General features: G+C 48.9%; 1 protein-coding gene across 1 annotated transcript in view; it reads left to right on the top strand.

The window, feature by feature from the left end:
- Positions 1-14,676, top strand: part of LOC137358897 (cyclin-dependent kinase 17-like) — a 91,421-nt gene that overhangs the window by 75,375 nt on the left and 1,370 nt on the right. The window contains exons 9-15 of the mRNA XM_068025103.1: positions 354-448; positions 6,428-6,490; positions 7,578-7,701; positions 9,259-9,379; positions 13,365-13,462; positions 13,659-13,764; positions 14,267-14,493. Coding sequence (XP_067881204.1) covers positions 354-448; positions 6,428-6,490; positions 7,578-7,701; positions 9,259-9,379; positions 13,365-13,462; positions 13,659-13,764; positions 14,267-14,493 — 834 coding nt within the window. The remainder of the gene's footprint in view (positions 1-353; positions 449-6,427; positions 6,491-7,577; positions 7,702-9,258; positions 9,380-13,364; positions 13,463-13,658; positions 13,765-14,266; positions 14,494-14,676) is intronic.

Raw genomic sequence — 14,676 nt, 5'->3', positions numbered from 1 at the left:
GTCTGGTCTTGAATGGATCTGATTGTCCTTTGGCTATTTAACTGTTGAGAGCTTCACTGTTACTCTCTGGACTTCAGTCTTGTTCTGATTTATTTATAATTAACTATCATTAACAATGGCAGAATTGGGAAAGGCTGGAGGTGCACGAATTGTCCTCTCTTGCAGTGTTGATGAAACTGACTAACATATCAGGGGTGTGCAACGGTTCCACTAGGAATGTTAACCCTGCCCCAGATGCTGCCTGACCTGCTGTGCACCACCCTCCCCCCCCCCCCCCACCCCCAGTGTCTTCTGTTGCATGTTTTAGATTGGAGAGGATCCTTCTAACACCACCATCTGTTCTCCTCCCCCAGTGTCCTTGCTGAAAGACCTCAAACACGCCAACATTGTGACACTCCACGACATCATTCACACGGAGAAATCCCTCACATTGGTCTTCGAGTATCTGGTGAGTCGAGTCTTGTGCTGTCAGGCGGAATGTGAGCACAGCAACGTACTTGGCACAGAGAAGGGGAAGGAAAATTTAGTTGAGACGTTCAAAATCCTGAAGGGATTTGATACAGCAAATATGGAGAAATGGTTTCCAGCGGCAGGAGGTTCAGTAACCAGAGGGACACAGATTTAAGATAATCGGTAAAAGAGCCAGAGGGGGAGATGGGGAGAATTTCTTAGACGTGGTGAATTGTTGTGATCTGGAACACGCTGCCGGAAAGGGCAGTGGAAGCAGATTCAATAGTAACTTTCAAAAGGGAATTGGATAAATACTTGAAGGGCAGAAATTTACAAGGACATGGGAGAAGAGCAGGGGTTAGTGGGACCAATTGGAAAGCTCTCTCAAAGAGCAATCATGGCCTCCTGTGCTGTATAATTGGATGGACCTGTGTGACTTGCTGGATAAAACACCAGCTGGGGGGGATACTTGGCTACGTTAAACAGGATACTTTCGGGTTCCATCCTTAGACGGTGTCGAGTTGGTTATCCTCAGTCAGATTGCGGTCATTCGGAGGATCAACTGTCGGACTCTGAGCACCACTCTGGTTTCCTAGGTCAGTACATTTCCAGTCCGTTGAAGAAAGAAGCTTTGCTTCAATTAAAGAGATTTCCATAGCCCCTTCAATATCTCAGGACATCCCAAAGCGCTTCACAGACAACAAAGTACGTTTCAAATGTAGCTACTGTTGTAATGTAGAATTTGTGCACAACAAGATGCCACAAACAGCAATGTGATAATGAGCAGATCATCTGTTTTTAGTGATGGTGATTGAGGGATAAATATTGGCCCCAGGACACAGGGAAGATCCCTTCTTCAAAACAGTAGCTATTGGATCTTTTAAATCCACCTGAAAGGGCAGACAGGACCTCGAAAGACTACACACCCCACAGCCCAGCGCTCCCTCGGCACGGGCCCTCTGGCGGCATGGTGCTCCCTCAGCATGGGCCCTTGGGTGTTGGCTTGGATTCTGGGCTTGAGTCTCCTGGAGTGGGGCTCGAACCCACATCCTTGTAACTCGGGCAATGCGGAGTAGATTAGAGGAATGCAGTGGGACACCTAACTGATGTTGGAGAACAATGAGGAAATGGATTTCACAGCATATTCAGATTTAGTGCAAGAGGAATGCAAAACAGGGGTCCTGGATTGGAAAGGCAAATGTCAGAAGGGATCTGGCATGAGAAAATTTATCACATGTATTGACGTATGAACAGTAGAGAATTGTCACATCACAGTTATTAAAGCCCAGAATAAATAGATTCCTATAAGTTGTATAGTGGAGGGTGCGGTGAAGCATAGAGTAGTGCTAATCTGGTAAGACGGGTTAACAAAGCTGTTGATTAAAACGTTTGGGATCTTTGGCTTAGAGTACAAAACCCAGGAAGTTAGTCTAAACCTTTATAAAACACCAGTTTGGCCCCAGCTGCAGTATTGTGTCCAGTTCTGGGCACCACACTTTAGGAAGGATGTCGAGGCCTTGGAGAGGGTACAGAGGAAAGTTATTGGAATGGTTTTAGAGATGAGGGACTTCATTCAATGTGGAGAGACTGGAGAATCTGGAATTGATCTCCTGAGAGCAGCGAAGGTTAAGGGGAGATTTAATCGAAGTGTTCAAAATCAGGAAGAGTTTAGGTAAATGAAGAGAAACTTCAATGTTGCTGAAAATCGAGACGTGCTGTTGAAGTTTTTTGTCTTGCACTCATCAGGACAATCTGCAAGAATACCAATGCAAGGGAAAGCAATATCTTTATACTGTATGAGAAGAGAGTGCTGATTGGTTGGCAAGTGAACCCTGATTCGTAGAGCCGTTGCCATGGAGAATGCGCCAGCTTATGGTGACCGACAGTTAACTGTCAAGCTTTGTTTGAAATTTAAACCAGGCAGCTTGACTCTGGTCAAGGCATTGCCCTGAGAAATGAACCAGCGAGTGGCTGTCACTTATTTTGTTTAGCTGAAACAGGAGAAATGTGTGTACATGTTCTTTCTGTCTGCAAACAACAGGCCCCTGTGTGTTAATATATGTAACTTCCAGTACGCCCAAATGTGCCACACTGCGAGCCCTACTGACCATCTTAAATTGACAGCGTAATTCTTTGCACTGAGGATTATTTAGCGAATGTTGTCCAATTGTGGAATCACATCTAATGTTGGACACCGTGTTCTGAGTTTTGCAAGCGTGGGCTAGTTGGGTATGGCCTGTACCTTGCCCATTGTGAACAGCGGAAGGGACATGTTTGAATAGATCCACCAGTCTTTGGGACGTGCGGCCTGTATACTTAGCATCACACTGGCATTGAAATTCATATATCACATTACTCATTTGTGTGATAGGCAGAACGTCTTTTTGGCTTGACAGCAGCATCCTGTTAGTGGCGAACACCACGCGTGTTGCTACTGCATAGGAGCAGCGTGAAACAGCTAGCTTCAGCTGTTGCTCAAGTTTTTGGGATACATTACCCTTCCAGGGTAATCTGAGGTAGACTGGGCACTTTTCAGGGCCAAAAATAACGGCCTTAGGCCCAGTCATAAGTTTGCACGATAGACAGCGAGAAATGATTTGATTAGGGTAGCCATTGTCACGCAGGATGCCTTTGATTCGCCCTATTTCAGCATCAAGCTTGCATGGTGAGCAAATGGCTTGGGCCCTATTTGCAAGGTTGCCGATAAGGCCAATCTTGTAGTGTGTGGAACTGTAAGAATCCCAATGCGTGTATTGACCAGTGAAGGTAGGTAGGTTTGCGGTAGACCATGGTAGAGAACCTCCCTCCGTCCCTCCACCACCGATGCACAGTGGCAGCAGTGTGTACCGTCTACAAGATGCACTGCAGCAACGCACCAAGACTCCTTCGACAGCACCTTCCAAACCCGCGACCTCTATCACCTAGAAGGACAAGGGCGGCAGATGCATGGGAACGGCACCACCTGCAAGCTCTCCTCCAAGCCACACACCATCCTGACTTGGAACTATATCACTGTTACTTCACTGTCTCTGGGTTAAAATCCTGGAGCCCCTTCCCTAACAGCACTGTGGGTGTACCTACCCCACATGGACTGCAGCGGTTCAAGAAGGCAGCTCACCACCACCTTCTCAAGGGGCAATTAGGGATGGGCAATAAATGCTGGCCTGGCCAGCGACGCCCACATCCTATGAATGAATTTTAAAAGAAATTGTCAACTAGTATGTCAAGGAAAGGGAGCTCATTTGATTGCTTCATTTCAAACGTGAATTTGAGTGCAGGATGGAGCCCATTATGATGTGTAAGCAAATTATTGCATGCAGCTGGGGATTCAAATATAGCAAACGTATCATCTACGTGTGTGCAAAAGGTGGGAGGTTAGGTGACGTTCCCTCAAACACATTTCTTCTGGAACCCAACAAGGATATTTGCAAGAGTTGGGCCTAGAGGGCAACACCATCTATTTGGGCATACATGGTGTCGTTAAAACTGAATTCAACAGCGCGAGTTGCCGAGTTCATAGAATAATACTTATGCAATGGTGGTGGGTCTAGATCACCATGATATCGGACTGCAGCACAAATATCTATGGTTTCCTTAAGTGGTACATTGGTGAATAGGCTAGCAATGTCAAATGAGCAGATGGCCACGGAATTGCTATCGATATGCAAGTCCTGTATGGCCTTCGCAAATGTGAAGGAATCCTTCACCGTGTATGTGGAGAACTTGATCAAAACTGGTTGCAATAATTCGCCCAACCGTTTGACCAATTCATGTGCAGGACTGGTCATAGATAAGATAGGGCGTAGAGGGACATCACTTTTGTGTGTCTTGGTCAGCCCATAAGTACGCGGATGCAGTGAGCCGTGAGGACGAGCCCTGTCATATATATTACCCGGCAAATCATTGCTCTTACACAAGTCCAGCAAGCATTTTTTTTTTTTAAGCTTGCTATCAAGCAAGGCAGTCCGGTCATGTTGAGTGGCAGGTCCAATGGATATGAACTTGGATCCATCATTAAGAATGGCGTGCATTTTGTTGATATAGTCATGCTTGTTAAGGATGCACCAATTTATGCTGACTGGCATCAATTCACAGGGCCCTGTTGTTTGCAGACAGAAAGAACATGTGCACATATTGTGCCTGTTTCAGCTAAACAAATAAGTGATAGCCACTCGCTTCGCTGGTTCATTCCTCAGGGCAGTGCCTTGACCAATCAGAGTCAAGCTGCCTGGTTTAAATTTCAAACACAGCTTGGCAGTTAACTGTCTGTCACCATAAACTGGTGCATTCTCTATGGCAACGCCCCTACCAATCAGGGTTCACTTGCCAACCAATCAGCACTCGCTTTTCATACGGTATAAAGTTGTTGCTTTCTGTACAGAACCTTAGTTAGGCCACACTTAGAATATTGTGTGCAATTCTGGTCGCCACACTACCAGAAGGACGTGGAGGCTTTGGAGAGGGTACAGAGGAGGTTTACCAGGATGTTGCCTGGTCTGGAGGGCATTAGCTATGAGGAGAGGTTGGAAAAACTCGGATTGTTTTCACTGGAACGACGGAGGTGGAGGAGCGACAAGATAGAGGTTTACAAAGTTATGAGCGGCATGGACAGAGTGGATAGTCGGAAGCTTTTTCCCAGGGTGGAAGAGTCAGTTACTAGGGGACATAGGTTTAAGGTGTGAGGGGCAAAGTTTAGAGGGGATGTGCGAGGCAAGTTTTTTACACAGAGGGTGGTGAGTGCCTGGAACCTGCTGCCAGGGGAGGTGGTGGAAGCAGATACGATAGCGACGTTTAAGAGACATCTTGACAAATATATGAATAGGAAGGGAATAGAGGGATATGGGCCCCGGAAGTGCAGAAGGTTTTAGTTTAGGCAGGCATCAAGATCGGCGCAGGCTTGGAGGGCCGAATGGCCTGTTCCTGTGCTGTACTGTTCTTCTTTTTCCCTTACATTGGTATTCTTGCGGATTGTCCTGACGAGTGCAAGGTGAAAAGCTTCGACAAAATGACTCTATTTTCAGCAATACTGAAAAGGAACTTATTCCACTGGCAAGATGATTGATGACCAGTGGGCACAGATTTAAGGTGATTGGCAAAAGAACCAGAAGTGACAGGAGGGAAAACATTTTTACGCAGTGGTTAGGATTTGGAATGTGCTGTCTGAGGGGGCAGCGGAAATAGATTTCAATTCAGCCTTCAAAGGGGAATTGAAGGGAAAAAAATGGCAGGGATATGGAGAAAGCGCGGGGAATGGGACTAAATGAGTTTGAAAGAGCCAGCAGAGACTCAGTGGGTTGAATGGCCTCCTTCTGTGCTGTACTATTCTATGATACGGTTGTTAGTTAAAAGGGAGCTGCCTTGGCGTGGAGAACCATTGATGTAACACCTCTCCAAGAAGAAAAGATACACTAGGTAACAAAACAGCCATGAATCAGTTGCGAACAAAACCTTAGAATGCACAATTCATCAGATTAGTGAAGGTTTAGAAATCCCTGGTTAATAAAGGTCCATCAGCACACTCTACATAAAGAGGTTTCTGCTCACAGGCTGAAATGAGCCCTCATCACTGACTCCCCAGCCATGGGAAATGGCCTTTTCCCCATTTATTCTATCAAACCCTTCCCCACTTCACAAAACCTCAATTAAATCTTCTCTGCGTCAGGAGGGGAGGCGGGGGTGGAGGTGGTATCTCCCCTAATCTTTCCCTGCCACTTGAGGTGCATCACGCTCCTCGGGATGGGGGAGGCGAGCATACTGATGACATCTTTTGTTAAATGGAGCAACCTTGCAGTTTCTGGGTGAAGTGGGGCAGGTGGGGGCTGGATTGACGGCCTGAGCTCTGAGTAGCTGGGGCATCTATCATTGATAATTTATTGCCACACAGAGTTCGGAGCCCAAGCGAGGCGTTGCAGAAAGAGATTTGTTGGACATGTCCGAATATTAAACTAACTTCACTTCCTCAATTACCTCCCTTCAGGATAAAGACTTGAAACAGTACCTAGAAGATTGTGGGAATATCATTAACATCCACAATGTAAAGGTGAGCAGATGCAGTTAAATGTTCCCTCTTGAATTTTCTGCTCTTTGAGGTAACCAGCGTTAGCACTGGGAGATGGCACACTGTATGTTACAGGGCATCCAGTGTTAGCGTTAAACGCAGACTTCCAGGACTGGTGCAGCTGCTTCTAAACTGCCTCATTTTAAACCCTCCCAGGTTAGCTTGCAGTCTAATTCTGTAAGAAAGCATCCCTGCTAATTTGGCAATCCTATTCAGAAAGACATGTATGAAATTGGAAAAGGTCTTTTTGACGGACAGTGTCGAGCGAGCTTTACTCTGTATCTAACCCCGTGCTGTACCTGCCCTGGGAGTGTTTGATGGGGACAGTGTAGAGGGAGCTTTACTCTGTATCTAACCCCGTGCTGTACCTGCCCTGGGAGTGTTTGATGGGGACAGTGTAGAGGGAGCTTTACTCTGTATCTAACCCCGTGCTGTACCTGCCCTGGGAGTGTTTGATGGGGACAGTGTAGAGGGAGCTTTACTCTGTATCTAACCCCGTGCTGTACCTGTCCTGGGAGTGTTTGATGGGGACAGTGTAGAGGGAGCTTTACTCTGTATCTAACCCCGTGCTGTACCTGCCCTGGGAGTGTTTGATGGGGACAGTGTAGAGGGAGCTTTACTCTGTATCTAACCCCGTGCTGTACCTGCCCTGGGAGTGTTTGATGGGGGACAGTGTAGAGGGAGCTTTACTCTGTATCTAACCCCGTGCTGTACCTGTCCTGGGAGTGTTTGATGGGGACAGTGTAGAGGGAGCTTTACTCTGTATCTAACCCCGTGCTGTACCTGTCCTGGGAGTGTTTGATGGGGGACAGTGTAGAGGGAGCTTTACTCTGTATCTAACCCCCGTGCTGTACCTGTCCTGGGAGTGTTTGATGGGGACAGTGTAGAGGGAGCTTTACTCTGTATCTAACCCCGTGCTGTACCTGTCCTGGGAGTGTTTGATGCGATAGATCCAGAATTGACATTCCACACCTTGCTGAACACAATTCGGGAAGATAAATACTGCAGTAAAAATGTTTGCTTCGTCACCGATTTCACAACTTTATCTATCTTGTCTGTGTTGTCTCAGCTCTTCCTGTTCCAGCTGTTGCGAGGCCTAGCATATTGCCATCACAGAAAGGTACTACATCGAGATTTGAAACCCCAGAACCTGCTCATCAATGAGAAAGGAGAGCTCAAGCTAGCAGACTTCGGTATGTCCACGATAGCATTGCCATTTCAGCACAATGTCGGGGGCGAACCTGGATTAGGCACAGAGTGGCAACACCTACACAATTAAAAATGTGGTCAGACTGACATGAAACTCAGTCGGTGACTTTTTCTTTGCACTTCTGGTGTGGCTCAATTGTATCAAGTGGCTAAAAAGATTTTTTTCTTTTATTTCACTATGTGGAGTTCAGTGATTCAAGAAAAAGCCCACCTTCACAGGACACCCAAGGGCACCAGGGTGCAGGGACACCAAGGGGTGGAAGGAGGGCCACAGCCTCAGGGTGCAGGGATACTGGGGGAAGGGCCGAGGCCGCAGGGTGCAGTGACACCAAGGGGTGGAAGGAGGGCCACAGCCCCAGGGTGCAGGGACACTGGGGGAAGGGCCGAGGCCCCAGGGTGCAGGGACACTGGGGGGGCTAGGGCCGAGGTCCGTCGTTGCAGGGGCACTGTGGTTGGGGGAGAAAGAAGAGTAGGTAAATCAAGTGAATGATGCCAAGCTTGAATTTACAAGTGTGTAGATATTAGAAAGAATGGGGCTGGTGAGGGAACCTATCTTTATCTACTCTAGCAAAATGCACGTCATCTTGAGAACCTCTAACAGGTCACCCCTTAACATTCGCTGTTCCAAGGAGAACAGTCTGAACTTTTCCTCCCTCTCCTAACAAAGTCCCTTTATCCCTGGTAAATCTCCTCTGTAACCTTTACATCTTTCTTGAAGTGTGGTTGCACCTTTGTGTAAAACCCAAGTAGCCACATGCTTTTTTAACCACCTTATCAACATGCCCTGCCACTCTTAAGAACTTGTGCATATGAACACCGAGGTGTCTCTGCTGCTGTACATTTTTCAAAATAGTGCTATTTACAGTATGCTGCCTTTCCATGTTTGTTCCCCCAAAGTGCATCAGTTCATACTTCTGTGCACAACTCCATTTGCAATGCTGCTGCCCAGTTCACCATCCTGTCTGTCATCCTGAAGCCAAAATCTATCCTCATCACTATCTATTACTTTGCCAAGTATTATATCATCTGCAAACTTTAAAACGAGTCTGGGTCCTTTACAAAAATTAAGAATGGATCAGTTAGCAGTGCAGTAACCATTGTTCTGCGGCATCCAGTTTGCACACAGGAAGATCCCACAAATAACAGTGGGATGAATAACCACTCGATTTGCCGCAGTGAAAAGAGAAAATGCTGCAAATTCTCAAGATTGGGCAGCATCTGTGGAGCAAGAAGCAGAGTTAGCATTTCAGCTCGATCGCCTTTTGTCGTAATTCCGACAGTGCGGCGCTCCCTCGGTGCTGCCCCTCCGACAGTGCAGCGCTCCCTCGGTGCTGCCCCTCCGACAGTGCGGCGCTCCCTCGGTGCTGCCCCCTCCGACATGCAGTCTGGATGGTAGGCCCAAATCTCTGCAGTGGGACTCGAAACCAGGACCTCCAAACATGAGGGAGAGTGAGACTAAGCGAGCCACGTTGACGTACAGCAATATGATCAAACTTACAGTAAAAGTCCTTCATCTATGTTCATTCTTGTTTTGTTTTCAGGGTTGGCCAGGGCTAAATCAGTTCCGACAAAAACCTATTCGAATGAAGTAGTGACACTCTGGTACAGACCTCCTGATGTCCTGCTGGGATCCACAGAGTACTCGACACAGATAGACATGTGGTGAGTAATGGGTTAAGGAAATGATCAACCAGTGCCCTACCACGTCTGCACCCGTCTGAGCCTCAATACCTCACATTTACTCACCAGTTTCTTTGAGAGACTCCAGTCCGCACTGTAATCCATCTGATGGCCTACTCTCAAATGCTGTAACACCTTGGGTCTGAACCTGTGATTTCCCCACACAGCGATGGGACTTGTGCCAGTGTCTGGGGTTCGATCACACAGTGACTTCACGCTGGCCTATGCCTGCGATTTCCCTCACATGGTGATGGGACACAGGTCTGTGCTGCAATATTTCAGTATATTATTAGTGGGGTATAGTACTGGTGGGGACCGGTCTGTCACTGTATAACACGGGTACAGTACTGGTGGGGACAGGTCTGTCAGTGTATAACACTGGGGTGCAGTACTGGTGGGGACAGGTCTGTCACTGTATAACACGGGTGCAGTACTGGTGGGGACAGGTCTGTCAGTGTATAACACTGGGGTGCAGTACTGGTGGGGACAGGTCTGTCACTGTATAACGCTGGGGTACAGTACTGGTGGGGACGGGTCTGTCAGTGTATAACACGGGTACAGTACTGGTGGGGACAGGTCTGTCAGTGTATAACCCTGGGGTACAGTACTGGTGGGGACAGGTCTGTCACTGTATAACACTGGGGTACAGTACTGGTGGGGACAGGTCTGTCACTGTATAACACTGGGGTACAGTACTGGTGGGGACAGGTCTGTCACTGTATAACACTGGGGTACAGTACTGGTGGGACAGGTCTGTCACTGTATAACACTGGGGTACAGTACTGATGGGGACCGGTCTGTCACTGTATAACACTGGGGTACAGTACTGATGGTGACAGGTATGTCACTGTATAACACTGGGGTACAGTACTGGTGGGGACCGGTCTGTCACTGTATAACACTGGGGTACAGTACTGGTGGGGACAGGTCTGTCACTGTATAACACTGGGATACAGTACTGATGGGGACAGGTCTGTCACTGTATAACACTGGGGGACAGTACTGGTGGGGACAGGTCTGTCACTGTATAACACTGGGGGACAGGTCTGTCACTGTATAACACTGGGGTACAGTACTGGTGGGGACAGGTCTGTCACTGTATTACACTGGGGTACAGTACTGGTGGGGACAGGTCTGTCACTGTATAACACTGGGGTACAGTACTGGTGGGGACAGGTCTGTCACTGTATAACACTGGGGTACAGTACTGGTGGGGACAGGTCTGTCACTATAACACTGGGGTACAGTACTGGTGGGACAGGTCTGTCACTGTATAACACTGGGGTACAGTACTGATGGGGACCGGTCTGTCACTGTATAACACTGGGATACAGTACTGGTGGGGACAGGTATGTCACTGGATTACACTGGGGTACAGTACTGGTGGGGACCGGTCTGTCACTGTATAACACTGGGGTACAGTACTGGTGGGGACAGGTCTGTCACTGTATAACGCTGGGGGACAGTACTGGTGGGGACAGGTCTGTCACTGTATAACACTGGGGGACAGTACTGGTGGGGATGGGTCTGTCACTGTATAACACTGGGGTACAGTACTGGTGGGGACAGGTATGTCACTGTATAACACTGGGGTACAGTACTGTTGGGGACAGGTCTGTCACTGTATAACACTGGGGTACAGTACTGATGGGGACCGGTCTGTCACTGTATAACACGGGGGGACAGTACTGGTGGGGACAGGTATGTCACTGTATAACACTGGGATACAGTACTGATGGGGACCGGTCTGTCACTGTATAACACTGGGGTACAGTACTGGTGGGGACAGGTATGTCACTGTATAACACTGGGGTACAGTACTGGTGGGGACAGGTATGTCACTGTATAACACTGGGGTACAGTGCTGGTGGGGACAGGTCTGTCACTGTATAACACTGGGGAACAGTACTGATGGGGACAGGTCTGTCACTGTATAACACTGGGGTACAGTACTGGTGGGGACAGGTCTGTCACTGTATAACACTGGGGTACAGTACTGGTGGGGACAGGTCTGTCACTGTATAACACTGGGGTACAGTACTGATGGGGACCGGTCTGTCACTGTATAACACTGGGGTACAGTACTGGTGGGGACAGGTCTGTCACTGTATAACACTGGGGTACAGTACTGATGGGGACCGGTCTGTCACTGTATAACACTGGGGTACAGTACTGGTGGGGACAGGTCTGTCACTGTATAACACTGGGGTACAGTACTGGTGGGGACAGGTCTGTCACTGTATAACACTGGGGTACAGTACTGATGGGGACAGGTCTGTCACTGTATAACACTGGGGTACAGTACTGGTGGGGACAGGTCTGTCACTGTATAACACTGGGGTACAGTACTGGTGGGGACAGCTCTGTCACTGTATAACACTGGGGTACAGTACTGGTGGGGACAGCTCTGTCACTGTATAACACTGGGGTACAGTACTGGTGGGGACAGCTCTGTCACTGTATAACAGTGGAGTAGATGGGTCTGTGGCTGAACTAGTGTAAGGGAATGTAATGACAGCATTAGATTGAGTTGTATTGGAATGACTGACTATTCTGCAGTAGTTTGGTGCTGATGCTTTCTGCTTGGTTAGCAGTGTAACTGTTCATTTCATTCTGCAATTGATTGCTGGTTTAGGCAAAATTAACTGCATCGTTCCCAGTGATTAAGCTGGTTGGTTTATCTGCTCAGGGTTGAAAGCAGTATGTCGTGACCCCGATCATGGTGTTTGATTGCTGTCCGGGAGTGAGGGAGGTCAGGCAGTTACTGCTCCACCAACAGTGTGGGTAAATGGGGAGGAGAAGGTGTAGGTTCCGTTTTCTTCAACACCGCCTCGCTCGCTCTTTAATCAGGATTCACGTCCTGAACAGACATAGTTTCCTGCCCATTTATTGGGAGATACTCCATCCCCTCGTGCTTCTGGATGCGACACAGCGTCGGCAATCCCTCTCTCACCTCTTATCTCCAACTTACATTGGTCTCCCTGTCTTTCTCTCTGGTTCCACCCGCACCCCACCTCCTCCTTTCTCCTCCCCTGCCCCTCTCCCCCTTTCTCGAGGCCACCGCTACCTCAGACTCTATTTTATCCGACTCTATCTGCCATTGTTCCTCAAGCTTGCTTTATCTGGGTTCCTCCTTCTACTCTCCTCCCTCCCCTCCACAATTGACAATCTCTTGGAGCTCAGTACCATCTTCTGCCTTGGATATGCTTCCCTCTGTGCTCAGAAGCAGGCCTTCGTCCATCGAGTGAAAAGCTGGGATCCTGCGTGTCATCGCTTGTAATTTCCTACAAAGTCCAGAATGTCCCATTTTTATGCCAGGTTTCCTCCCGGCCAGTTCCCTTCTCCTGTCACCACTTTGCTTTCAACTCAACCCTCCTCAATTTCAGCTGCAGTTTCTCCTGTGAGGTTAACAAATCTCATAAAATCCATGTGCCTGACGTTTCCCCACTTCAATGCGTCTGTGCAGTAACTCTGTCACACAAGATGTACAGACTCTTCCATACTGTACCCCCTCAGATAAGGGGGAGGAATGAGTCTTCTGAAGTGTTCATGATAGTGATTTGGGAGCAAGTTGGTAATCAGGGGAGGTTTAATCGAGGTGTTTTATGCATTGAGCTGTTGTGATCTGGAATGCACTGCCTGAAAGGGTGGTGGAAGCAGATTCAATAGTAACTTTCAAAAGGGCAATTGCATGAATACTGGAAGGGGAAAAATTTGCAGAGTTGTGGGAGCAATTGGATAGCTCTTTCAAAGAGCTAGCACAGACACTGGGCTGAATGACCGTCTCCCGTGCTGTAAGATTCTACCAAGGGCTACAGGAGAACCAGGGGGGGCTGGTTTCTCACTGTGGGGTGGATGGGACGGAGCTGTCTTATTTTCTTTGTGGAGCATTGAGCGAGTTCAGCCTGTCCTTGGTGAAGCTGTGTTCCGTTTGCGAAGCTAACTGTCCTGAATTTCCTCCCGACAGGGGTGTGGGCTGTATCTTTTACGAGATGGCGATGGGCCGCCCGCTGTTCCCTGGCTCCACCGTAGAGGAAGAATTACATTTTATATTTCGGGTATTAGGTAAGGTACTTGCTGCAGTCATTACTGTTCTACAGGTCCGGCACCACTGCTGTGTGGTATGTGGTGGTACCTCCTCCCTCCCCGTGTTATTGGGCAAGATCCCACCCCTGTTGTGCACTATTTCTCTTCTGCACAGTTGGATTATTTTCCTGCTCTCACTGACTGACTGTCCATCTCCTTCGTCCTGTCTCGACAGGAACGCCAACAGAGGAAACGTGGCCTGGAATCCTGGCAAACGAGGAGTTCAGATCGTACAACTATCCCAAATACCGGCCAGAGCCTCTCGTCAATCATGCGCCCAGGTACATCCCAAACGTGTCTCGCTGTACTGAGGCCCTGCGCCATGGGGCCTCCTCCCCGGGACCCTGCACATGGGGTCTCAGTCCTCCCCTCCATGTGGGGGCCCTGCGCCATGGGCCTCCTCCCCGGGACCCTGCACATGGGGTCTCAGTCCTCCCCTCCATGTGGGGGCCCTGCGCCATGGGGCCTCCTCCCCGGGACCCTGCACATGGGGTCTCAGCCCTCCCCTCCATGTGGGGGCCCTGCGCCATGGGGCCTCCTCCCCGGGACCCTGCACGTGGGGTCTCAGCCTTCCCCTCCATATGGGCCCTGTGCCATGGGACATCAGTCCTCCCCCACCTCCTCCATGGGGCCCTGCCCCCCTTCCCCATGGGGTCCCTGCTTGTGGGGTTTTGGTCCTCCTTCCGGGGGCACTGCGTCGTGGGAGCTTTTGCACTAGAAAATTTCAAGGCTTTTCCCTTTGCCCTGTCAGTTGAATGAAGGCCCTTTCTTTCTGTCTTGCAGACTAGACCCAGAGGGACTTGACCTCTTGTCAAAACTTTTACAGGTAAGGCAGAAAATAAAAATTCATCAGCTTGGCTCAGCTTGCGTCACTCCCTCCTCTGAATTAGAAGCCCCACTGCAGGACCAGGTCCATAAACTGGTGCAGAGACGAAGGGAGTGCTGCCTCGTCACCGGTGCCCCCACTGAAGCAGCACTCCATGAGTACTGTGCTGGGCCTGTCGCTCAAAGTATGGGCTCAAGGACATCGAGAACTAGCATGCAGTCAGAAAATAAATGGCCCAGACATTCACACTCTTTCCCTCCTGCCCAGGTTTTCTCTGGAGAAGAAAAAGAGAACCGTGTACGCAGGAAATTAAATGAGTAAATCATAGATACTGCAAATGCACAGCAGCACTGGCATTGGATCCTGA

Source organism: Heterodontus francisci, unplaced genomic scaffold, assembly GCF_036365525.1.
Source record: "Heterodontus francisci isolate sHetFra1 unplaced genomic scaffold, sHetFra1.hap1 HAP1_SCAFFOLD_822, whole genome shotgun sequence".
Taxonomy (NCBI): domain Eukaryota; kingdom Metazoa; phylum Chordata; class Chondrichthyes; order Heterodontiformes; family Heterodontidae; genus Heterodontus; species Heterodontus francisci.
This window is presented reverse-complemented; position numbering and strand designations above follow the sequence as displayed.